The 27,009-nt window shown below is 33.9% G+C and overlaps 1 protein-coding gene across 1 annotated transcript in view; it reads right to left on the bottom strand.

The window, feature by feature from the left end:
• The window catches only part of DCDC1 (doublecortin domain containing 1), a 274,158-nt gene that overhangs the window by 208,459 nt on the left and 38,690 nt on the right, over nucleotides 1–27,009 (bottom strand). Inside the window, exon 7 of the mRNA XM_045577759.1 lies at nucleotides 13,166–13,332. Coding sequence (XP_045433715.1) covers nucleotides 13,166–13,332 — 167 coding nt within the window. The remainder of the gene's footprint in view (nucleotides 1–13,165; nucleotides 13,333–27,009) is intronic.

Here is a 27,009-nt window from a genome sequence, read left to right as displayed (position 1 = left end):
CAGTTATCTTTGGGGTGGTTTTGGCTGGGATATTTTCATTTTATGTCTTACAAATTTCTGCAATTTTATAGAAGATAATTTATTCATTTATTGGACAACTCCTACATTTAAAAACTAAATGAAAATATCAATTAACTATGATAAAGAAGAGCTGTTTTCATGAAAACAGGTGACCAGGTTACCACATGGGCCTTGATTCTGTTTTACAGTTATAAACGGTATGTCTCCATAACTAGAAATGTATATATATTCCCCTAGACTATTACAGAATAAGGTCATTTGCCCATGGATTTTCCAAGGTGAAAATCCTGGAACAATGGTAAATATTTTAACTATAAGAAACTTTGGTGATGAGACATAAAATAGTGAACTAAAGACTAAATTTGTCTAAAGGAATTTCAAGCATGTCCAAACAACTAAAATATAAATTTTTGTTCTGGAGATCATTATATGTGATTTTGTATATATAGATAAAATATATATACATAACATATATATGTTTGGTATGTGTACTCACAAAGTTTCATTAGCCAAAATGTTTTGATTTTATTTTAGCTGCCATTTTAAGCTTGTCAGCTACTTTTCTGCCTAAAAATTAAGGCACCAAATCTCTTTAGAGCAAGTCTTTTTCATTCTGGAAAGAAGCTCCATAGTGGCCCTTATTAATTTCACAAACCTAGGGAAAATAGGCAGTAATGTTCCAGGAGAAAACTGTCACACAATCTTATTTGTGGTTTGATGAAGCTACCCATGTCGACTAACAAAGACTGGATATTCAACTTGTATTTATCAATTGACCATTATTTCAAAATCTATGTTACCTATTTTGAAGAAATATAAGCATTACAAGATGCAGAAATAAATCCTCTATAAAATATATGCCCATTAAATGGAGAAAGTTTTCATATTGCATTTTTGTCTCTTAGTATTTTACTTAGAAAAAAAGTCATGATATAAATATTGCCAAAGCAGAAAATATACAGATTTGATTATAAAAATATAATTTTTTATTAATGAGGACATAGGAAGAGAAAGCATTTCTAATGTATAGTAAAGTTCTCACAAAAGCCAAAAACACCAGGAAATTAATGCAATTGATATGCACATTTGTAAAAAAATATATATAAGAACCATTTTTATTGTTCTCCCTAAAACCTTTTCTCTTAATACTCTAAGAAGAAATGTTTAAAGAAAAAAAGTTTAAAGAATTGCTTTCTTTTTAAGTCCTATTCTCTCTGTTTTTAATTTCCAGTCACTACCTAACTGTAGCAAAAGACTATTTTTCTCAGACATCACTTTTTTAAAAGCTATTGTATTTAGAATGTTGCCTTGATTTTTATATTTTCTGACTTCAGGTTATTTGGGCTACATTTACTGTCCAGTGTCCAATGAAATTTGCAGAGAGCTTCAAGAACTAAATTCTATATTTTATGATATTAGCATAAATATCTATATACCAGATATACACTGAGTGGCCAGATTATTATGACCACCTGACGTTTGTAGGCAAATTAGCCGTACACTGCATCGTATGGGATATGGAAGCTGAAGCCCTGTTGGAACACCTTTGCTGTCAGCAGTTCAAGATAAAATGTCTCCAATTCGCCCAAGAAAACAAGGATTGGATAGTTGAGCATTGGAAAAAAGTCATGTGATCCAATGAATCATGTTTCCAATTGCATCATACAGATGGCAGAGTGAGAATTTCACAGAAACAGCATGAAAGCATGCACCTCACATGCACGAGTACAGCCCTTCAAGCTGGTGGGAGCAGTGTTAGGTTTGGGGCATGTTTTCCTGGCATGATTTGGGCCCTTTAATTCATGTGGAACTATGTCTAAATAGCACAATATACCTAAGTATTGTTGCTGATCAAGTTTATCCTATCATGTTGATGGCATATCCCAATGGAGATGGCTTCTTCTAACAAGACAATGAGCTATGCCACGATGCTCATATTGTGCAAGAACATGAGGGAGACTTTACCTTGCTTAGGTACCCCCCAGAATCATTTTATCTCAATCCAATTGAGCATTTGTGGGATGAAGTTAAAAGAGCCACTAGGCAGCTGGTTGCACAACCATCAAATCTCATAGAACTAGACAGTGCTAGTCATCAGGCATGGTGTCAGATTCCTTGCATCACCTTTCAACATCTCGTGGAGTCAATGCCAAGAAGAATCGCCGTATTATTGAAGGCAAAAGGTGGCCCAACAAAGTACTGATAGGGTGGTCATAAAAGCCTAAGAGACCACCCAACCAATCGACCATTTGGTAGCTATGACACGCACTGACCATCAGGGGACAGCAGTAACTTGGCAGCTGCAGATCTCTGGTGATGCACTGGGAACCAGAGGGGAGGAAGCCGGATTCCAGGGTGCAACGTGGGAGAACCACCCTCTCACAATCTGGGACCTCTTAGGGGATGTCAGAGAATCAGTTTTGGCCCTATCCCCAAAGGCTAGGCTGAGGGACCCCACCAGTGCATGAATCCATGCACTGGGCTTCTAGTATTGTTATAAAAAGAAAAAAGGGTCACAATAAGATGGAACAGATGAGAGGTGGGAAAGGATTGAAAATTCAAAGTATAACTTTGAATTACATTTCAGAAGTATTTCAAACCTATAACCTCACTTTTAACTTAAAGTTTTCCACTTCATCCTCCCCGTCCCCATTCACATCATTTGGTATATGAATTGTGCACCAAACCTGGACAACTTGCCAATTTTATGGCAGGGTCCTGATTTTCAGAATTTGCTTGGTAGATAGATAACATTGCTGAATGTTATGTTAGTTGAGTGGCAGTTTTTTGAGCAGATGAATTACCACTTTAAAGTAATAAGGCTGATTCTCATGCATGGTTTGAAGAAGCAGGGAAGGAGTGATTATAAGGACAAGTCTACACAAGCTTTAACCTGGAGCCACAGTGCTCCACCAGCTGACCAGACCCAAGGCCTGACGTGGTGCTAAAGAACCCAATCACACACACACACACACACACACACACACACACACACACACAGCCCACATTAGAAACAAGTGCTTTAGCATGAAAAAAAATAGAGGAAAAATTTTAGCATTAATTTAGATTTAAAAATTATTTGTATGTGAAATTAATCTGCAAAAAAATACATAATCTGTTGAAAGATGGTAGAGGGGATAAAGTGGTGTTTAAAATATTTTTTAAACTAAGCTCAAAACATTTTCAAGAAAATAGAGAAGACTTATGACATTTCAAATTAGGTATCAAAATAGTCGTCAGAACATTTTTAATAAGCTAAACTCCTCCTGCCCCAGATTGGGTAAATATGAATGGAACAGAGGTGAAACCTATGTGATTATGATGTTCAAGCTTGGAAACTACTTAAAAGAGTACTGAAGGCATAATGAATGCACAGAAATAGATCACTCAGAGAAGGGTGGCTAAAGAGTTAAATTTAGTTAAAGAATCAGACTGATTCTAAAAGAAAATGTGAACAAGAATTTTCACTTTTTCATTGGTTTATCAACAAGTGCCAGCTAAGAACGAGGCACTATTGCTCAATAAAGAATCTGAGAAAAGAGCCAAAGCCGGTTTGGCTCAGTGGTAGAGAGTCGGTCTGCAGACTGAAGGGTCCCAGGTTCGATTCTGGTCAAGGGCACATCCCCGGTGGGGAGTGTGCAGGAGGCGGCTGGTCGATGTTTCTCTCTCGTTGACATTTCTAGCTCTCTATCTCTCTCCCTTCCCCTCTGTAAAAATCAATAAAATATATTAAAAAAAAAAAAAGAATCTGAGAAAAGAGATGATACAATAATAGCAGCTGACATTTATTCAGTATTTTCTATGTGCTAGGCACTGTTCTAAGCACATATAAATAGTGCTAGTTTTAGTTATTACCTCATTTTAGGTGTTTACAAGTATTATCTTACAACAACCCTATTATAGTCCCCATTTTATAGATGAGAAAACTGAAAAGCCGGGGTTAACGAATTTGTCCAATTTCTTAGATTATAAAAAAGTAATAAGTATTATTCAAATATAGGCTATAAGAAGTTAAATATGTATGTCATACATCCTAGAACAACAACATATAGAAGTGTAGAAGCTAGCTATATAAACACTTAAAACAAAATGAAGAGGATAGAAACTTTCAGCTGTAAGAAGAATAAGGTCTGGGATTCTAAAATTAAAATGATGACTATAGTTGATAACACTCTACCACATAATTGAAACTTGCTAAAAGAAGAGAACTTTATTGTTCTCACGTGATAATGTATGCTAATTAATCAGATGATGGGAATCCTATATATATACATATATATATACATATATATAATCACCATTATATATAACTTAAATATCACAATTTTGTCAATTATTCCTCATTAAAGCTGAGAAATAATTATAAAAATGAAGGAGAAGGAGAAGAAGAAGAAGAAAGCTAATACTTACAGACTGTTTACTATGTCCCAGATACTGTGTTGTTTTATACACATTAACTATTTAATCCTCACAAAAACCCAATGAGGTAAGTATTATTATTGTTGTTGTTATATTATCTATAAAATTAGAGGACTGAATTAGATTGCCCCTAAAGTTCAACTGTAAAATGCTTTCATTCTATTTTTAATCTTTCTTTTAAGTTCCATACAACATAGACTGTACTATATATTTTAGCACCTAATTATATACTGCAAAGTATATTTTCTAAGTTTTGTGTATGTATGTTTTGTCTCAAAAAAAATGTAAGCTTCCTAAGAGCAATGTCTTGCATTGTTCTCCTGTATCCTCAATCCTGGTTAATACATAGACTGGGCACATTCAACACTTCATCTTGAGAGTTGGTTTTCTTTAGTTCTCTATTTTTTTTTTTTTTCAGGGAGGTGGATCTTTTCTCACCAAACAAGATAAGGTTAAATCAGTTAACCTGGTAGTTAGATGGCAAATAGATTGTGATCTATGAGAGTTTGGTTATTTTGCCACTATTTTCTGTGTTTATTTTCTGTGTATGTGTGTTAAGATTAGAGCACCTTATCTAGTCATCACTGAATTAAACCCAGATTATGTTAATAGAATCTTTGTTATTTTGTTAGTCATAGAATGTGGAACCCAATGCCAGAAGTATAACTATGGTCTCCAGATTGAATTTCTTCCTTCTAGAATAGCACTGTCCAATAGAATTTTCAATGAGTATTTAAAATATGGATAGTGAAACAGAGAAACTAATTTTATTTTATTTTATTATAATTAATTTAATTTAAAAACCACATAGAATGGTATATTGGACAGTATAACAAGAATATTTAACTCCACTGTGGCTTGCCAAGGCTGAATTCAGACCAGGATCTTCCCAGCATTTGTTATTTCTGCTACCATTCTCTTCTCTGGAACTTTCTACTTTTACTTCCCAGTGATACACAGTAAGTGTTGATAAATAGACTCTTGTCATAACCTTTTTCTATGCATTGTTGGCTTTGTTTAAAAAGTTAAAATCTTTTTAAAATATAATAGGATGCTGACTATTTTTTAGGAAATCATGTAGAATTGATTTTCTGATACATGCCATTTCCATCTTTTGTTACATATATAAAATATAAGCAAATAATGAGTTATATTATTTGAAAATCAGCAATTTGTTGTTATGATTAATGTATACAAACTAATGGTATCAACAACAGGTGAGAGGAAACCACTTTATGTTTCTTAATAAAATAAAGCAAAGCAACAGTTTCCAAAAGCATTTACACTTAAGAGTCTTCCTTTCATCAATCAGTAGTCAGCCTTAATAGTCAAAGATTTTAATTAACAATCACTGACAACATTGATCAATTTGAATAGAAAATTAGAAAATATGAGTCAATTCTCAAGATAGTTGGTTTTCCTGTCCCTAAGAACATCCCTCTAATACTGTTTCAGTTCTTCAAGGGAAAGGGGGAAAAACATTCATATTCCTGTCCATTCACACAAACCTCTCAGTGAACATTATTGTTTTGGGAGGAGGGGGTGGCAGGCAGGGTGCCCAGGATGTTGACGGAACAGATAGGATGTCAGGTGAAGATAGAATGCTATGCCCTCTCTAACCAGCTGAAGACTCGGCATGATTGTTTTCTTACAAATAATACCTGTGAGTGTTGAAACTGTTCAGGGAATCTATCAAACACACTCTTTCACTTTGTTGCTGTAACTCTATAAAATTTATTCTCATTTCAAAAGAGTCCTAGGCAAAAATACCTGTAGGCGGTTGAGTAATTTAAAGAAAATTTGTCAGGTCTACTTTCACTTACTTTACCAGAACAATTCTAAATTTACTTGGAGGCTTTAAAATGCAACATTTTCTACCCAGTATGATTAAAATTTTAAATGTAAGGTCACTTCATCTAGTTAAAGAGTTGTCTTAACACATAGAGATAATGTACTATTAGGATGTCTGAGGACAAAACTTTAATCAAAAAAGGAAAATAAATTTTATAATTGTTCCCATTTTTTACAATTATAGAAGTCATATGAGACAGAAAATACCTAAATAGCATAATAATAGGAAAAATGCATTACTAATATATTAATGCAACATTTTTGTTCTCAGATAAACCTGAAGGCTGAGGTCTATAAACTTATAAAAGCTATCTATTCGAGTTGAAAATTTCGGAAAAATAAAAGTAATAACTTTTCCAGATTAGTTAACTTTCTTACTAAATTATCTATATCAATATTAAGTTTACTTTATATTGTTTCATAAAACACTTAAATGTAGATTTAAAACAATTTTTTTTCTATTATATAATTGGCATTTACAAGCACAAGTTCAGATGAAGAAAGAAATCAATAATGCTTAGATTAAAAATGTAATTTCTGCCCTGTCCAGGTAACTCAGTTGTTTATAGCTTGTTCCCATACACCAAAGTTGCGGGTTTGATCCCTGGTCAGGGCAAATATAAGAAGCAACCAATGAATGGATAAATAAGTAGAACAACAAATATATGTTCTCTCTCTCTCTCTCTTTCACTCACTCTCTCTTTCTCCTTCTTATTGTCCCTCTCTTCCTCCCTCCTTCCCTTATCCCTTCCAATCGTTCTAAAATAAATTAATAAATTAAAATTTTAAAAGAAATAAAATATTTTCAATACTTGTTCATTCAAAATATTGTAAAATTTAATAAATTTCCTTTATTTAAGGATGAAAACATATTCTTAGATAATCCCCAAATGAAATTTACTCACTAAAATATTTATAATCACATTATGAAAGTATATCTTCCTATGTAATTATTTTAAAATACCATTTTAGAAGTTGGCTCTTATTTTTTCAGGGATTGTTTAATATTAACAAATATAATGTTTTGAATTAAAAGATATTCAACTGCAATGTAAATAAGCTCCCTATGTTACATAACTTATTTATGATGTAAGAAAGGAAAACTTTTAAGTCCAATCTTTTTACTAAATGACTTATGTAACAAATGGTTTTCATGACAAGAAGTTCAATTTTGAGCCAGAGATACATAGATGATATTTGGTAGTATAATCCTAAAAAAATTAGAGAAAAGTACAAATTTAAAAATTTTAGTACAAATCAAATAAAATACTCCATAAAGATAAATGTGTTATAGATAAATAATGAAAAATAAGCAGTATTTTATTATCATTTCTTATTTTATCTCATTTTTCCCCCTTTGCAATAATTACCTATGCACAAACTCTAGATGGCAATATTGCACTTACTGTACTTTCAAGAAAATTGTCACAGTCGGTCCCCACATAGCCTCTTTATCAACATTTTATGTGCCATAGATCTATAGCCTCTTATTATAAGTGTAATGAAGCAGAAGTTATTGAAGCATTTTATTGATTGCTCAGATCACAAGTTTACTGCCATACTGAATTGGCACCTTACTCGCTGAAGCAAACTGCTGACACCTTTTTTAAAAAGTGACAACTACATCTATTTCATGACCAGAAATCCATTTTCATCTCTATCAAGACAAGAATGCAATTTTCACTTCATTTAACTGATGTTAGGCCTGCTCAAAGCATGACACTTAGAAAAAGACACAAGTTTAAGGTTCTTAAAATACTTCAAGTAACTAGAATGCAGCTTGGTTTCACGGGGAAATGCACCACACAGATCTACAAAACAACCTAATATTCTAAAAAATTACTCCTCAGAACCTGCAGAAGCAGTTTTCATTTTGAAACATTTGCAATACAACTTTAATCTTTTTAATAGTAAGTTATATTTATACATTATCAATTTTGTCCCAAGGTTTCAAAGAACATAAAGAAGTCCAAAATTGAAACATTTGGGGTATTGAGACAGGAAGGGTAAATCAAGAAAAAAGCACAAATTTTAATGTACATACAGATGGGGATCGCGTGCAGAGCAAAGTACTATATTACGTACTTGTAGGTTGCTAAGAGAGTGATTCAAATGTTCTCATCACAAAAAATAGTAATTTTGAAATGTGGTAGAGTTGTTAACTAATCCTACTGTGGTAATAATTTTACAGTATATGTGTATCAAATCATTACATACATTGTACACCTTGAACTCACACATCATTATAGTTCATCACTATATATCTCAATAAACCTGGAAAAAACTTTTTGTTCTTAGAAAAAAAAAGTATATCTATGATATAAAATAGAAAGTTATTCTTTCTATTAATGTAAAGACCAATAAATGATTTTGATTGATCAAGACACAAGACAAACTGAAAAGATGATCTGAAAAGACAAACTTTCAATACTTTTTTATAGAAAGTTAAAATACTAAGATTCCTTAAAAAAGATATTTTGCCATAAACAAATTCTGTTAGCACTTAATGCAATTCAAGCATATTCTGCATAGTAATTCTATTGCGAATAGAATTATATTTTGTTATTGTTTTGATATCTAAGTATCAAATTTACTAAAAGTGTAGTTAAAAGTGAACTAACACTAATTTAAAATTTTTAAACAAAATATAAGGTTTTTGGCAGAGGTTAGTTTCATGTAATAATAAAGTAAATTTCAGTTTTAAACTGCAAAATCAATATATGCTGAAGTTGGATGGTCATTTCTTCAGCTAATTATAAAATTATAGTACAGTTACAGTTTTAAAAGTGAAACCTAATTTTGAAATTCATTTACAGTCTGAGATTTTTAAACTCAAAGCATCAAATATGGAGAATTTAGAAATAGTGCATAATGGCATTAAAAAAACTACTTAAATTAATTTTTAAAAGTACCATATACACAAAAACTTAAATCAGGTAGACAAAAAATTATACTATTTAACAAACTTCATTAAGTAATGATCTATTACAAATAACCCAGGTTCACACTTCTGAATTAAAATTATAAAAATAAAACTAACGCTCTGGATATAAATAGAAGTTGTCAGGTTTTTTTCTATATAACACTAAAGTTTAGAAAATGCCCTAAGATTGTAAGAAATATTTGAGGGTGTCTTACTGTTTATGTAATCAAACAAGCTAAAATTTAATTTCAAAGTTGGTTATTTCTTTCCAAAGAGCTGGAAATAAGGAGTAGGATTAAAAATCTCTTCAAGTTTTTTTCATGTCTTAGCTACTAAAGAGACCATGGTTTTCGTGTGTGTGTGTGTGTGTGTGTGTGTGTGTGTGCGCGCATGTGTGTGGTGTTTTCATAATTAAGATTGTGATTGTTATGATATTATAATTTGCTATTCCTTGTTTTTTTGTGAATTTCAGAAATTACTATGCAATCTATAACAACTGTTAAGCTATTCGATAAACGCTTTAAATAATTAGAATTGTATGTTTATGAGCTCTTGTAAAAACTGGTATTTTAAAAGAAGGGTGCTATGCATTCATTACACAAAAGTCTCTAAGAATTTTGTTGGTTGCAGGAGCAAAAATAAAAATAAAAATAAAAATAAAAGCAGTATCAAAATAGGGTAGACATTCCCTGAAATGAATGTTTCCCCCAAATCACATTTGTACTAAAGATCAGCCACTCCGAATCATTATTTATATAGCCTCCTGGCACAGTTCCATGGACTGTTATGCATCTGTACCATGTTTCTGAACAGACTGACACATATTTTGTTTACTGACAGCGACTAAAAGCTCTATGTAGGATCATAAATAAAGAAGATCATGTTTAAAAATCACTAATATCATTTTAAAAGGTAAAGCAGGCTTGTGTTTTGGCCTCTGTTTAGCTGTGTTAGGCCTATGAATGACAGCTTCCCTGCTTGAAGCACACAGAAAGCACAGCCTTCCTCATTCACTGACAGGACTGTGGCCTTTTCACACGTTCCTTCCACAGCAGTGTTTGTCCCCAAACACTGGAACTCGACACAATGGCATTCCTACTTCAACACCCCCACCAACAGCACCACTACATAACAAGAATGCTAATGAGATGAAGCGGCCCTGTCTCCGAAAGTGTTAACTGCATTTTATATCAACTCGTTTGTGCTACTTCAAAAATTACCAATTACATAGATTCTGCTTAGCTCTGAGCAATTTCTAAGATGTTTCCACTTTTAAGAAAATAAATGTGAAAATGTGTAATTGACTTTATGCTGTCCTAAATTTATTGCATTTTATATGCACGAATCCGTATATATTTAAGACCACACAAATGGGCTTAATTCGGTTGCATGCTATAATAGCCAAGTTAAAGTTAAATATTAAAACATGGCTAAGTTTATAAACATAAATACACTACTTCTGGCTTTTCTTTTAAAGCTATAGTATAAGAGTTTACTTAGCAGAAATTTCCTGATTCTAAAACAGCAATTTAAAGCCTACTATCTTTTAAGAGAATCCTAGCAAAACAAGATTGTTGTTTTCATATATGATCTCAGAAGTGGAATAAATGGGAATTATATTAAGTGTTCATATAACCTTAAAATTTATAAGCTTAGATTCATTAAGGGAAATCGGAACCATCATCCATCTCCATTTTCTCTATCTAGGGATTCCTTAACACAATCTTCTATAAAGCTAAATAGAAAAGGCTGTCCCTAAGGTCAAATGAAGTAAATGCAGTTCAAATAAAGTTCATTAATGCTGAGAGGAATATTTGCTAAGTCCACTGACAAAACTGTGGTCTGGCTTAACACTTCACCACTGATGATCTGATAATGGTCCTACTACAGTAACTTTTCTAAACTGCAAAATTTTAAAGTAAGTCATAACATAACAATACAAAAGAAAAGAGGTTCAAGAATACATACAATTGAGAATATCTAAAAAAAAAAAAAATAGAAATGTGCATGTAATGCATACTATGCAGATATCTATTTCTTTCCCCCCAGTTTTATATTTAAAAATACAATTTAAACAAATATCATACTAAAACTATTGAGTGCAAAGCTTTGTTATAACAATTTAGTGAAAAAAAGTTTATTTATGAATAGAAAGAACCTAAGGTTTTAAATATTTCTAAATTTGGCATAATGTTGATAATATAAACAATTTCAGAGGTGCTAAAATGTTAATTTTGTCCATATTTACATTTAATATTTATTTTAATAAATATATTTTCATCAATTTTTAGTAGTAATGAAACCTTTACATTTAAAACAGCAAGTTTTAAAGCATTTTCTTACAATACACAGAAATCTTCTCAATCTCATAAAATGTTTATCTCTATTTAATTTTAAATATTGAGGACAGTGGGAGAAAAAGCACCCATATGTACTTTCTGAGCTGTTGTGTTGGTTTTTTTGGGTGTGTGTGTTTTTTTAATATCTAACATTCTCATTTTAATTAAATTTAGAAAATGTTTAAGTTCTTTTTAAGTTTGATGTAAACAGTGCTTTTCTTGCTCCTGCTTTCTTTAACATTAAATAATTTTAAACTGATTAATGAAATCAAACCACTTAATACCAAATAAGTGACTGTAATTAAATTGGTCAAATCCATTTTAAAATATTGTATAATTAAAGTTAATTAAACCTTAATGAAAGTAATTTAATCTAAATACAATCAAATATATTTTACACTAGTTTTTATATATATCACCTTAACAAAGTATTAAAATTAAGATCAGATTTTTACTTTTTCATATTTATTATAATAAATAGTCTTATCCATTATAATTATTCATCTCACTTATGGAGTCGTTGAAATTTATTAACCAGGCAAACCAGTTGAATTTTGAGAATAAAAGTTTCTCACGGGAAGCTGTTTCTTGCTAGTTCTGGATACTTTAGTTCAAGAATTTCCTCCAATCAATACAAGTTGTTCTTTCCCCCACCAGACAGCAGGAGGTGCTGTGTGAACACTGCCACGGGATCTTATTCCCACCTCTCCTCCCCCTGTACACAGAGAATAATAGCATGATGCTTTCAAAATACTCATTTTTCAGCAGCCTGTGAGCTGAGAAAATGAGCCCAGTTCTAAACTGAAACCTCCCAGTTAGAAATGTAAAATCCGGCTCTTTTTTAACGTGGTAAAATGTATGCTTAACTTAAGATTAAATGCAAAAAGGATTCTAAAATGGCAACTCCATTTTTATTTTTTAATTGTCATCAATCATTCTGCTTTGCGACTTGAATTCTACTTTGAAATCAATCGGAGTCTCTATAAATAGTTATAAAAATATCAAAGTCTTCACCCACACACAATTATGGAATGGGTATTTAGAAATTAGAGAAAATTTACCTTAAACTTATTCAAATACATTAATTCTATTTCTATACTTTTAGCTTCAGAAACATACAAATTAAATAAGCATAAAGGAGTTAAGTTACTCTTGACAAGACATTAATTTACAATTTTATTTCCCAGAATATAATTAGTAATATTTTAGCCCAACTTCTATAACAGCAATTCTAATTGCATACCAGAAGAGGAAAGAAAAAAAAAAAAAAAAAGCTGAACATTTAAACCTTCAAATGATTTAGGAGCTATTCATTTTCTTATTTAAAGTAACTGGCTATAGAATTTCCACATAAGAAGCTGCCTTTGCTTTGCACAGTATGTAGCAAGAAAAGATGAGGCATATGACATCCCATACCAAAAGACAGATACAATTAGCCCCATTATTGCTGGCTTCGATATTACAGAAGAAGCATTTTGGCTCCCTAACGGGCACTGAGCTCACAAAATACATGTCACAGTTCTTTTATGATGCAATGCCAATCATTGCTTCTATACAATCAAGGACATTTTAAAACACAGAATTAAGCAGTTTTTAAAGAGGGATGACTCACCTGTTTACAGTATTTTTTTGCAGACTTTAAGCGTTGGTACAAGGCCAAAAGGACTCCTTGGATGTATATCTTAGCTCCTGAGGGGCTGAAACCTTCTCCCTTAGAGACCCAAACTGGTCCCCGCAAAGGTGTGATGGAATTTTGCAAGCATTTCTCAAGCAGAGGAGCTATGCAAGAAAATAAGGGAAAATAAATTCTTTTGACCAGACAGAAATACACTGCCTGGAACACATAGCCCCAAGAGCAGAACTAACTCTTAACATCTGTTATTTATATCTGACCTAGGTTAAGTCTTAGAGAGGCAATTCCTGCCTAACTAGTGGCCAACATGAAGGATGTACTTATATTGAGACACCCCCATGCAAGACTCAAGCGTGTGAGCACACCTGAATAGTTCTGAAGTGTGCCTAACTAGCTGCACCGAGTGTCATGGTGTGCACTGATTGCCTTATCTTCTCATTTATCACAGATGAGTTGGAACCAACCTTGCTGAAATCTACTTGCATTGTCCTGATAAAATGGTAAGATCCATGTTGTTTCTGTGTACAGCTTCCCGTAGAGGAGTCTATATCCCTAAAACATCACATCTGGAAATTATTCATAAAACCTAATTCATACCTTTATAAGCCACCCTATTCAACTCCTCATTGCTATTGCTTAAATAACCCATAATACAAGGAGGCAAGGCTGTTTAAAAGTTAAAGGGAGACTCTTAAGCCAGCAGTCTACCATAGCTTTTTCTTTCTAAGTTTGGGGTATAGAAGCTGGCAAAAGATTTGGGGAAGCTATTCCAGTATGTGCTTTGTAAACAGAAGATATTTACTTGTGGGTCTGTATTGCAACATCCGTAAGGACATAACAGACATGTTTATACACTTTTTCACACGATTAGCTTATGAAGTCTTTCTAGTGTGAAATAGTCAAATAACATGGCAGCTAGCTAACATTTTTCAGGATTTAATTTCCCTCTAGAAAAGCAGAAATAAAGAAATAAAAAAATATATATTTTAGGCACATTTGGGAACCCAGAGAAATACACATATATTTTTTTCTTTTACTTGAACTTTACTGGTGTATACATGTTTATGCAACATAAACATATAAAATAACGATATGGCTTGGCTTCCTTATTCTGATACATGTTTTTACTCAAAAAGAATTTGAATGGATCATCAGCAAAGAAGACAGGTCCATGCCATTGGTTATGTTATATGTTGCATATTTTATGCAGAGAGGCTGAGCTAGCAATCTGGAAATTGAATTACAATTAGGTTCAGTTGAGCTGCTGAGCAACTGAGTTATGCAAATGGCCTTTGCTACTGGGATTCTGCTGAATTTTGTTCTTAGAAAAATTCTGCATTTGATGACACTAAGTTCTACAACACTCGGCCAAGGTACGATTTAAATTCTTTCTGATATATTCAATACTAAACAGAACATTGGAAAAAGATTTTTCTAAAACTACTATAAATAAAGTTAAAAGGAAATTATGAGCCAATGACTATTGAGACATCTTCAGATATGAGCATGAAATTCACTTACCTAGCCTAACAATAAATTCCTAAAAATCACATATTGAAACTACTTTATACTCTTAGAGCAACTGAATTTCTCTATAAATTTTATCAAAACAAATACCTCAAACTTTTAAAAATATATAAGATCACACATATTATTTAGAAATAAAATGTAAAAGAGAAACTTATTTTCGGGATCATAACTCTTTAATCTTTCAAAAATGTATAATATAAATCCATCTTAATTCCAATTTTTCCTAAAGAAACCTAGCCTCAGAAATATCAGTGCTCAGAACTGCTACACATTCATATATTACTGCATATTATTATATTTTAATTTATATACTTTTAATTGGTACAGTCATTGATCATAGCACAGTTTTGAGCATGGAAAGGCATACCTGAGTAGCTGTTAATTAAGTTAAACAAGAAATAGGTACAAACTTGAATAATTTACATCCTAGATTTAATATTGAATTTAAACCTGAGAAAATTTATCAGATTCTCTATCCTGTTAGCCTTATTCATCTATGCTTGTCACAAAATAACTTATAAATTCTTTAAGTCAGATTCCAAAGAAAAAATTCATAGGTTTTCTAACACAAAACTGCTTTTTTCAGAGTTCGAAACCTCCATAAGAATTTAAGAAAAAGAATACAGCTTAGAAAAAAACACACCACACAAATTATATCCAAATGCACGCTGTGTAAGAATTGATATCGGATGGGAAATAGCTCCCATGCTCCACATGATTTATATAATTAGGAATACTATGGAAACCAGAAACAGTAAAGCAAAGAAAGCAGTATTCACAAGCAGGTTTTATAAGGGACTTCAGAATCTGCTCTGAACTTGTTGAATAATCTGTTCAGTATTCCAGAATCTCCCGGCTGGAAGCAGGGTCCTCATTATAACCACGAGAGTGCTAATAAAGGTTAGCCTCTGAACTAGGGATTAGGAGGCTCTTTCTTTTTGGAAGCTGCAAACTAGTAACTTTGATGATCTTCTTGAAAAGGAAGACAAAGCACACTCCAAGAACAAACAATGTTTCTACTAACTAGGAAGGTACAGAAAACATAAGAAAATGATATGCCTAAGTACTAGAAAGGAAGTATAAATCTTAATATACTGAAAAAATAAATAAAATAAAATGTATTAACCATTTAAAGAACTCTCCATAAAAAAAAAAAAGCATTGTCCTAACAGGATAGTTATAAAACATAATAAAAAATTTGCCTAACAGGATAGTTATAAAACATAATAGAAAAATTGATTTAAAAACTTTACTTTTCAATCCCAACTATAGTTTTTAAGGTAAGAATTATTTTTAAGCATTTTAATTGATATTTATATAATTCTATACCAAAGAAGACTCATGAGTGTTCTTAACCAATAGTTTTATTTCTTTCACATAGAATTTTCCTTTACTCTGTTTCTAAAGCAAAAAATTTAATTCTGTTAAAGAAGACAGAAGACGATTGCATAAGGATTTGCAAGAAATAAGAGCAAGGGTTTAGAAAAAATAATTGAGAAGGCTAACCCCTATTTTGTAAAACTACTGTTTGAAATTCTCTGCTATTTAAATAGTCCCTTATTTTGTAAAAATAACTTTGTTTTCTAGCCTGCTTAAATAATAAGGAAGATAAACTTAGCTGTCTGACCTTATAGGCTAGAGACTAGATACACCCGTACTCTCATGCCATGCCAGATATATTTTTTAATTGGATAGAACTGTGTTGTTTTCAAGGACACAAGCTTCCAGCGAGATAACCACTAAGCAAACATAGGACTGGAGTTTTAATGAAAAGAAAAATTCTGCTTGTTGCTCTGCTTAGAATTTCAATTCATTTTTTTCTAAGCCAACTGGTGTATATTAAAGTGTGACTCCAAACTCTCAAAGCATTGCTTAATTTTTTCTCAGTATTCTGCAACATTATCCTATCTAATAAAGAGGGAATATGCTAATTGACCATCATGCCCTCACAAAGATGGAGGCATCACAGTCAATAAGAAGGGAATATGCTAATTGTTGCCACACCCTCAAATATGGTGGTGCCCACAGACACAAGATGGTGGCACCCAGTCCCCAGAGCCCTGCCAGGGCGACAAGCATGCAGCAAGGCTGGGCCCACACACAGGTGGGTCCAGCCGCTCTCCACACCTGCTTTCAGAGTCCCCCAGTTCCCTCAGTCTCCCAGCTACCCAGAACTAGACCAAGGCACAAACAAGTCTCCAATGTCGGCTGCCCAGCAGCCCAGGGCCACCCAAGGCTCAGGTAACCAGGGCCAGCCGAGGCTTGTGCTTCCAGCAGTGGCAGCAGCAGAGGTGTGATGGGGCATCGCCTTCCCCTAATTGCTGGTCGCCTCCCACCCCTAAGAGCTCCTGGACTGTGAGAGGGGGCAGGCTGGGCGGGGGACCGCCCCCCTCCCATGGCATGAATTTTCATGTACTGGGCCTCTGTCATAAATACTTTACGACCTTGGAAAGAGGGTAAACCTAGATGTTTCTATGGGCTAGCAAAACCTACAATATATACATAATGAAAAAAAAAATGTCTTTCCCAGAAAATGAACACCAGGATATTATTTTGTATATCCTGTCAAGCCATGAAGGTCTCCTTCAAACTGCTACTCAGAAATAATGCTTCATTCAAGAAGGTTAGCTGGCTCCTATTATCCTATGTTCCATCAAGATTGGTGTGCATAGCTACTTATAGCATTTCCCTTATGGTTGAAATCTTTTTCATGGGTGTTCTCCCTATTTTCTCCCATTTACATGACTGTGACAAGAATTTTGCTTCTCTATAATTTCAAGATTTTCATTAAGCAAATCCTTATCATTTTTATTAGATAAGTGGTTAGAAATGAATCACTCATTAAATTTATTAACATGTATAGATCAGTCAAATGTGATCATTTCATTGAGATAATTTCTACCACTGGAAAGGTGAAAAGTTATATGGATGATCACTTTTTATACATTGTGTTTATACATTTATGCAATGTTACCACTATAGGGCACTTTGAAATTAACCTGATAGTTCCAAATGGTTTGGAGTTGAAATTGACAATGCTGGGTAAATAAAATCATGTGACCAAAAAGAGTAACTTCACTAGCTAGAGTTAGTACTGAGCATATTAGTTAAATAGATCATTTGATTAAAAGCAGTAGTTATGTCAATTTCATAACCATCAACCTATACTTTTCTCACTCATGATTTTCTATTTCCTTTGCATTTCCTCCTCTTTTTTTTTTCTACCTGTTAATATATTCTCATCCTTCAAGGCTCATATAAAACGTTTTGTCCATGGCAAAACATCCCAAGAGCCATAGCTAGTTTGTCTCAGTGGATAGAGCATAGGCCTGCAGACGGAAGGGTCACAGGTTCGATTTCTGTCAAGGACACATGCCCAGGTTGTAGGCTCAATCTCCAGTAGGGGGTGTGCAGGATGTAGCTGATCAATGATTCACTCTCATCATTGATGTTTCTATCTCTCTCTCCCTCTCCCTTTTTCTCTGAAATCAATATATTGCAATATATATATTTAAAAGTCCCAAGAACTTTAGGCACAATTAATTCCTACCCCATCTGATTCCCAGAGCTTTGTTTACACTTTTACTTTTCCCTTATTGATTTGTATTAGTCTTTACTTATCCTCTTCTAATTTCATCCTCCAGTAACTCATGAACCCTTTGTGGTTTTAGGTGTTCATAATTTTCAGTTTTATAAAAGCAATGCTCAATAAATGATTACTGGATGGATAAATATACTGTAGAAATATACTTTAGAATTATACTTTAGAAATATACTATGGAAAGTCTTTTAGATAACTTTTTGGAGAATAAAATATTATCAAATTTGATAAATAAATGTAAATATATCAGAATTTTGAAGCAAATTTAAGGTATGTATCTATGATGGCTTTATTTTAATTTTCCATTTAAAATTATTGTGAAGATTAGGAGGAAAATAAATATAAGAAGAAAACAATTTGATTTGGTAATGAAGCATTAACTAGACAGGAGAAAGCCAGAGGTGGGTATTTTAAAAGTCCTTGGGAAATCTTTATGTCTTTTAGCCTACCCTGTCATAAATCATGCTACCATGGGAAAAGACGCACAATGAAACTTAAATAACATAGAATTAATATTTAAGGTTAAAATAGCTATTTTAAATAATAAAGGTTACTCCCTCTAAGAACTCCAAACTTAATGAGTTCAAATGCTATTCATAAGAAAATAAACTGTTCAACCTTCAAGAGGACTTTATATTAAAACCATTTCATCACTGATAAGATGCTTGAATTTATTTGGGTTTATAATGGGAAGAGAACAAGGATTTTTGACAAGGAGCCAAAAATCCCTCTAAAGAGAACCACAAAGCTAATGGAATTTACCAAACAGATACAGACTTGAATGATCTACCAGTTTCTACGCATAGCGAACAAATAACTCTTGTCAACATCTCACTTGAAGAGAGACACTATATCTAGTACATTTGAATCTACCATGGAAAGCTAAAATGATTATTTTTATTAATATAGTTTCAAAAGGCATTGGAAATTGTCAGTCATTAATAACCTGCTTCCAGTTATAAATTAAAATTAATGCCAATTAAATATCCAGAATCATAATTTACATAATATTATAATTTTCACATTTCAGTCAGATACATGAGACTATGGGAGAGAAATAAAAGAGCACTGCCCAGAGGACAATTATCTACAAAGAAATTTATATATGCTCTTTGGCAGCAAGTTTGAAATCTCAGTCTCAAAAATACAAAGCTATTGTTAATAGGATGTCATTTGGAAATTTCCCACCAATCCCATTGGAATGTATTTTTAAAAGAAGTTTATCTAAAAATTCTTTTTTGAATGAAGCAAAGTGAGTTTTTAAAAGATACTAAGACTTGAGTGCTTCCCATCCTGAAACTATGTCTAGAGGGAATCTGAGCAGGTGTCAAGCTATGTGTGTGTTTCAATGCTCCTTATCCAGCTTAAGGTCATAGTTGGAAAACTCTGGGTCCGAAAGCAACCAATAGATGCCACTCACAAGCATGGTCTGCTGGGAAGATTGAAGGATGGAGAGCATACTGTCTCCTATTGTTGCTTGATTTATATCAGTATGTTTTCATTCAAACACAACTAAACTAACAGCTGCTGTGTACTTTGTTTCTATGCTATATGTCAAATCTTATTGTCCCTGAGGTACTTATGAGAAAAGACTTAGCAGTGGTTTTCTTAAATACCAATGCCTACACAAATTTGGATTTTTCCTCCACTGAACAAAATGACAAGCACACGATTGCTATACTTAGAGCAATCTTTCACAGCTGCTTTAGTTTTTCAGTGATCCTACCAAACTGACGGCATATTGCCTGTGGGGTCTACAGTGTTATAATATTGACATAAGAGACATTGATTTGTAGGATAGGATCAAACAGAACAGAGATGCACTGGGGAGAGGGATTTTGTAGGTCATATTGTTCTTATCTGAGTAAAATTTAATTTAGACATTGCGACCTTTACAGAACACCTGGTTATTTTAATTGCTGATGTGTGGGTGGATGTTGCACTGGGGCTGAGGCAGTATGAAGTCTTAGGAAGTCTCCTCTATTTTGAAAATGCAGCCTGAGTCATGTCTTTTCTTAGACTGAACGAAGTAGCTGTGCATTAAATATGCTGGCACATCTTCTGCTTGAGCAAGTGGACCGAAATGGTGTGAATTGTTAATGCCTTGCTGCTTTGGTTCACGGCTTGTGATTGATCATTTGTAACTATATCTACTCCTTGTTCCATGAAATCAAGTATGGAGTAATGGGTTCATCAGATTTTGGGGTTAAATTGAGAGTGAAGAGGTACTGTGTGTGGAAATAAGAGTTGCCATGTTCAGGGCTGGCCTTGTAACAGCATGGAATCTAAAGGCGATATTCAAAACCACTTCACTCATCATACGCTTACTGATTCTGAATAGGGCCCATTTGCAGGGGACATTTGGTAGTTTTCCAATACGCTTTATGCCTCTTTCTACTTCCACCACCATGCACATCTTTTTTTCATACACCCCCAGTAGCACATTGGTGGAACAGGTCAGCATACACAATTCATTTATTTAAATAACTTGATTTATACAAGTAGAAATGAGCTAGGATTCTATTGTCTAAGTCTTGCCTTTCCCCTCAATGAAAATAATAGTGTGTGTGTGCCTTTGAAAATACAAGTATTTTGTGAACTTAATTTCTTGGACATTTAAAATATTTAAGATGTAGTAATAATGTAAAAAAAAAAAGGTATATGTATAACCTTAAGGTTGCTTAAGGAATGTTCAGAATTAACTGCACCTAATCTGTTTTTGTGTGTCTATAGTCTATACCAATACATAATAATTGAATACATATTACCGACTTTTGGAAAATTTAAAGAAATGTGAAGTATCTTAGAGTTAGTCTTGGAAAGTACAGTGCATAAAACTTAATAAATAAAACCAACAAAAATTAGAAGTAAAGGCCTTTAGAAATGTCCTTTTATAATTGCTTGCTATAATAAATGACACATTTTTTGCATTATAATTTTAATTACTATTCAGAAAATCTTAACCCAAAGTGTGTTAACTGAGTCACCAATTAACTTTTGACCCAATAGGAAATAATGTAATAGAAAATATAGTAAAACAGGAACAAAATCAAATATACAGAGCACTTACACATGTACAAGTGAGTAGCAGTCCAAAGCAATCTAATTGTAAAATGTCTCAAATTTTTACTATTATGTTGTAAAGTCCAAATTAATACCAATCTAAAAAATAAAATATATATACCTAGATCCCCTTCTTTCTCTTTTCTTTCTTCCCTTCTCCTCCCCCAGAGACTTAGGAGATGGATAATATGGTTTACAAAAATGTTTTTGTCTCCTTGAATGCAAATGTTAAGGAAATAGATTACTTGAATTTAAACATTTTATGTAGGATATAAAATATACATATATATCATAAAATTTATATTTTAAATGTAATAAACTTAGAAAGTCTTAATAGTTTCAGCAATTAAAATCAAGGGTTCCCTTTGACATTTATTTCTCCATGTTAGTTTCTCAAAAGAATTTTCTATAATTTTACATATTGTTGTCTATGATTCCATCTTTCTTCTAAAAACTCTTAGGATGAAGAAAACAAATCTCTGCTGAATCATGTTCTTTTAGGTGGAAAACTTTGTAAAAAATAATGTTTATTAACAGGTAGTAATACTTAGCTTATTTGTTTTCACTGTCAATTATGCTTATTTTAATAATTTTTACAATTAACTTCTAGAGCCAGAGAGAAGTCATTAGATTCAGAGTAAAATTTTTGATATTAGAGTTCAAAGACTCAGAAAGAAGAGATATAAAAACCAGAAAGTAATAAGAGAAACTCAGAGAGAAAAGACAAAAAGCAACAATTTGATTTTTTTAATTACATAAATCCTGAAACAAGTGTAACCCAACAAAACCTAGGAGTGATAGGCATAACTTCATGAATATAAAAGAGAATCTATGTTTTAAAAACTTCAATTGGGAATTTCTAACAGATATTAAAGCATTTATGAGATTAAACTCTGAATGTTCATATCACACAATTCAGCACTCACATATTTAATAAAAGATGACAGTGATCCAATTATAGTGGATTCTCTAACTACCACTAAAAAAATCTTTCAAAATCAATCCTTAACAAAAGTCTTAACATTCTCTACAGATCAAATAATGGAAATATAAATCACTGATTACTTAGCATTTTCTGTTCTGCCCAAGCAACAAGTGAACTTCAAATCTTATGCCTGGAAATCACTAAGACACTGAACTCCATGTCTAAGGAAGCACGAAACCAAGGCAAGGTCAGAGGGTGTACAGTCTCAAGGAGAGTCTGAAGACCTCTGAACAGCATCTTTTCTACACAAAAGTGCTCTTAACTGGCTGCCTTTGTATATAGCAATTCGTCCTGGAGAGACTTAAGGGTTGATTAATAATCACAAGCACTTGGCATCTTTCTTCAGCAAGAGACATACATGCTTACATTTCACAATATTTGAGGAATAAATGTATATGGGAAAGGGACCCAAGGGAGGTAAATATACTTAATTTTAAAGAATGTGTTTATCCATAAGTTTGATCTTCCCTGCAAAGTTCTAGAACAGATTATAAAATGAATGGTTTGTGAACTCTTAGAAAAATAAACAGTAATCACTGGGACCCAACATGGGGTAATTTACATATTAAAGGAATATTTAATGAGCATGGAGAGAAACTCTTGGGAAAATTCCCTACATGGGTCTTGAGATCTCCAATAACAGTACCGTATTTTCCGGCGTATAAGACGACCCCCTAATTTTACAGTTAAAACATAGGTTTATGCCTATATTCACTGTATAAGACTACCCCCCACTTCAGAGGCAACACCAGTTCTTTTTTTAATAGACCACCTCTCTGACTCTGGCCAATCTGAGCAGGCTTTTTTTCGGTTCAAAAGTAGTCTTATATGCCAGAAAATGTGGTATATAACTTATTTTTTCCAATGGGAAGCAGGTCCCAATCGATTGTGGCTAACACCTACTGTCCTCTAGCAAAGTACTGCTAAATCTGTGTGCCTCTTCCCAGGTAAATGGGTGTATAAACTGCATAAACTAGGAAAACATCCAGGGTCTGCAAACCTCCTGGGTAAGTCCCATAAAATTTATGAGACCTTGTTTTTGAATGTTTCCATTTATAAGTGGCAGAGAAATATGTCACTTAATAACCCAAACAAGCAAAACAAGGCAAGGACCTGTGAGTTTAATGTTTGCTTTTTAACCTTGGTGGTATCTGGTACCTTACACTATCGATAGATTAGGCAGATAAATGTACAGTTTTATCATTTTTTTTTCTTTTTTTGCCAAAGGGTCATATGAAAAAATAGCAAGGTTGACTAGAAATTTTATAATAGACAAGGGCTATGTAGAAGTTTAAGCATGATGGGTCATAAGCAACTAAATACAGCTGTAATTGTTTTCCAACAGTCTTGGCCTTCAGAAAATGCCAGTCAGGGAGGAATGGATGATGGCTTTAGTATACCAAAGAGTGGAACCCCTAGCACCTCTAGCTGGTCATGCTTGTCTTACTGGGAAGGCTGCTACAGCTTACTCTTAAACCACACGGTGAACTGAGAGTAAGTATGAGATTGAGATTAGATCATTTTAGGCATTGGAAGGAGCAACATTTGCTGCTTTTCTGTTTTGTAGCCCAATCTGCAGGCCAAGACTTTGTAGTATAATGGCGGCTGAGTTCTGCATGTGCTGCAATGAGGTTCTATCTTTAAATTGCCAATGCCAGGCCAATAGGCAGCACTAGGGTCCCTGCCTCAGATCCTAGTCTTTATTGTGTTATTTCAAACTGCATTCTGGGCCAAAAAGAAACTATGGGTGAGCTAACCTTAGCTTCACAAAGCCTGCATTTAAATTTCAGAAACCCACACTTCAGCTTTACCCACAAAAAGTTGGCAGGTTTATTATAAAAAGAATACTCTGTCTTCTTCAGTTAAGTTCGAGAAAATTTTTATGGGAGTATTACAAATTTAGGGATAAGATTTGCTAAAGGAATCAAGAAGAAAGTAAAGTGATTTAAAACTTTGTTTAAATCTTACAGACACACAGATACAGAAAACAAACTGATGGTTGCCAGGGAGGACATGGATGAAAAAGGTGAAGGGGAATAAGAGGTACAAACTTCCAGTTATAAAATTCATAATCCACAGGGAGAATGTACAGTGTAGGGAAAATACTCAATAGTCCTATCTAATATGGAAATTGACTGTCACTTTGCAACAAATATGTCAGCGCCCACAGCCAATCAGGAGGGAATATGCAAATTGATGTGACAAAGATGGCGGTGGCTGGGATGCTTGAGTCACATGCACAGAGTGGCCGGGGTGGAGTGGGATGCCTGTTATGAGGTGGGGGGGGAGGGCAGGGGGCAGGTAGAGGGAGCTACAGGAGGGCAGCAGGGCTAGAGCAAAGGCAGAAGTATGGCTGGAGCGAAGGTGGAAGGAAGCTCCAGCCGGAGCAAAGGAGGAAGGCAGCAGCCAGAGAGAAGGCCCGGGTCCTGGGTGCTGGAAGGAAGCTAGTGCTGGCAACCAGGGGAAGGAAGGTCTATTCTTGCATGAATCTTTGTGCATCATGACTCTAGTATTGCAATAATATGGTGACAGTGGTTACTGGATGTATTGCAGTGATCACTTCCTTAGGTATATAAATGCTGAATAACTGTTTTACAACTAAAACTCACATAATGTTGTAAGTCAACTATAATTTTATAAAATGTTTAAAGAATAAAATAAAATATTCTTCAATGTAATGATAAGAAACAGCAGTGTATGCTTGGAAACAAATAAAAGACAGGCTTATTTACCTGGTGAAAGAGAGACTGCCTTAGGAAAAAGACAGTATTGGATCTTGGCACACACACCTGACATATATGCAAAAGAGAAATTGAGGTCTTGAGGATCAGGTATAAGGGTCTAATAGACATACCCAACTCTAACAGCTCTTAAAAAAGTCCTTACAAAAAGAGTAAATGTTCTAATTCTTACAAAATCAGAAACAATGAAGGGGCCCAGTGAAACCTAACAGGTATAAAAATAAGATCTTGGAGAACAAATTCATAATAATCCCCTAGAGGAGCCAGAATCCAAATACTGTCAAGAGGTGGCATTATTGTTACAGATAAGCAGTATCAATTAGATAATCTCTTTTGAGGGTGGGATGATTACACAAAATGCATATAAAATATGAACAAATTGGAGAAGGGATAGTAGGGAGATTTGCATAAAGTACTAAAAAGAAAAAGTATTTAGTGAAATCTAAAATTGAATGGGTCTAAGATTAAGAAAAGGCAATGGTGGGATGAATTATATTACAGGGATCCAGGCAGAACAATAATAGATCAGAGTCCAGATCAAATTAGATGTTGGATGGTGGGAAAATACATCCTGGGTATGATTATTTAACTCGGGAGGTGAAAATGGGTAAGACTGGTTTGAACAAAGAATGCTATTGACAAACTTGGAACTTATCGACTTGATATCTCTCACTATGAGAGGCCAGGCAAGAAAAATATCTAGAGGAAGATGTTAGAAAAACACAAGTGTGGATCATAAAGTAAAGGGAAAGTAAAAGGGGGAAAAAAAATAACTCCACTGCAGCAAACAATGCAGCCCTGAGCCTGTCAGAGAAGGAAACTTCCCTAAAAGGAACAAGAGTACAGTAGAGGCAAATCCTACAAACTGCAGGAAAGAGGGACAAAATCATTAACTCGGGACCAGAAACATTCAAAAACTGAGGAAAGCCATGTCTTCAGGAAGAAATGGCAGTAGTGTTGGTCCTCACTGGCCTCCTAAGAAAAGGAGACTCAACAATATGAACAGCCAATGCAATTCAGAAACTCACCAAAAGCTATTCTCTCATTGAAACCGATGTGGAGATGAAGGGAAAGCTGAGTCCGTGAAGTAATGTTTCTTAGGCTTAAATAATTCTCTCACCATAGGCTGTTACAGCAGCCACTGTGACCCAGGATTGAAAATAGTGCCCCGAGGACATGGTAAAGCTGTGCCACACAAGACAGGGCCCACAGCCATTTCAGCACGGGGTCTGGAAACATGGAACTCAGAGGGGAAAGGACACGAGGATGTTTAGGACACCTTTCAAAAGGAAAAAACAGTAGCTCAAACAAGACTTTGTGACTCAGCCGGCCACCAATATAAATTTCCAAAGTCGCAAGGATGCTGCGTCCTCAGTGCCCTCTTTAAGAAGAAAAACAATATTAGCAGCAATAATAACGATGTTATAATGCTTACCAAGTACCCGGCACTTGTTGTAAGGACTTCACATAGGATTCAGTTAGGCCTTATAACAACCTATTATATTAAGATAAGTACTATAATCTCTAATTTTCAGACAAGAACACTGACTCTCAGAGAAACAAATCTGTCCAAGGTCACACAATAAGTGACATAACTGGAATATGAACTCTGGCTCCAAAATCAGAGCACTTAACCAACACTTCGGGCAGCCTCTTAGAGAGAGGAGACAGGGTGCCCTGGTCAGTTTCCCCCTCAAGGCATCATAAATACATAGTATTATAATTAATGCCTTAATGAGAGATTGCTTCCCAGTCACAGGTCACAGGCCCTGCTCAACAGCATAAATCAACTAGCTTCTTGAAAAGACTGACATAAAGAATGTTTTCTCTTCTTTGCCTTCCTTCCTTTAGTCTCTACTATGGTCTTTGTCAGTAGTGCCAGGGTTCAGGATCATGCCAAACA

This window comes from Pipistrellus kuhlii, unplaced genomic scaffold (assembly GCF_014108245.1).
Source record: "Pipistrellus kuhlii isolate mPipKuh1 unplaced genomic scaffold, mPipKuh1.p scaffold_m20_p_9, whole genome shotgun sequence".
Lineage (NCBI taxonomy): Eukaryota > Metazoa > Chordata > Mammalia > Chiroptera > Vespertilionidae > Pipistrellus > Pipistrellus kuhlii.
Note: the sequence above shows the minus strand (reverse complement) of the source record. Positions and strands in the feature narration are given on the sequence as shown.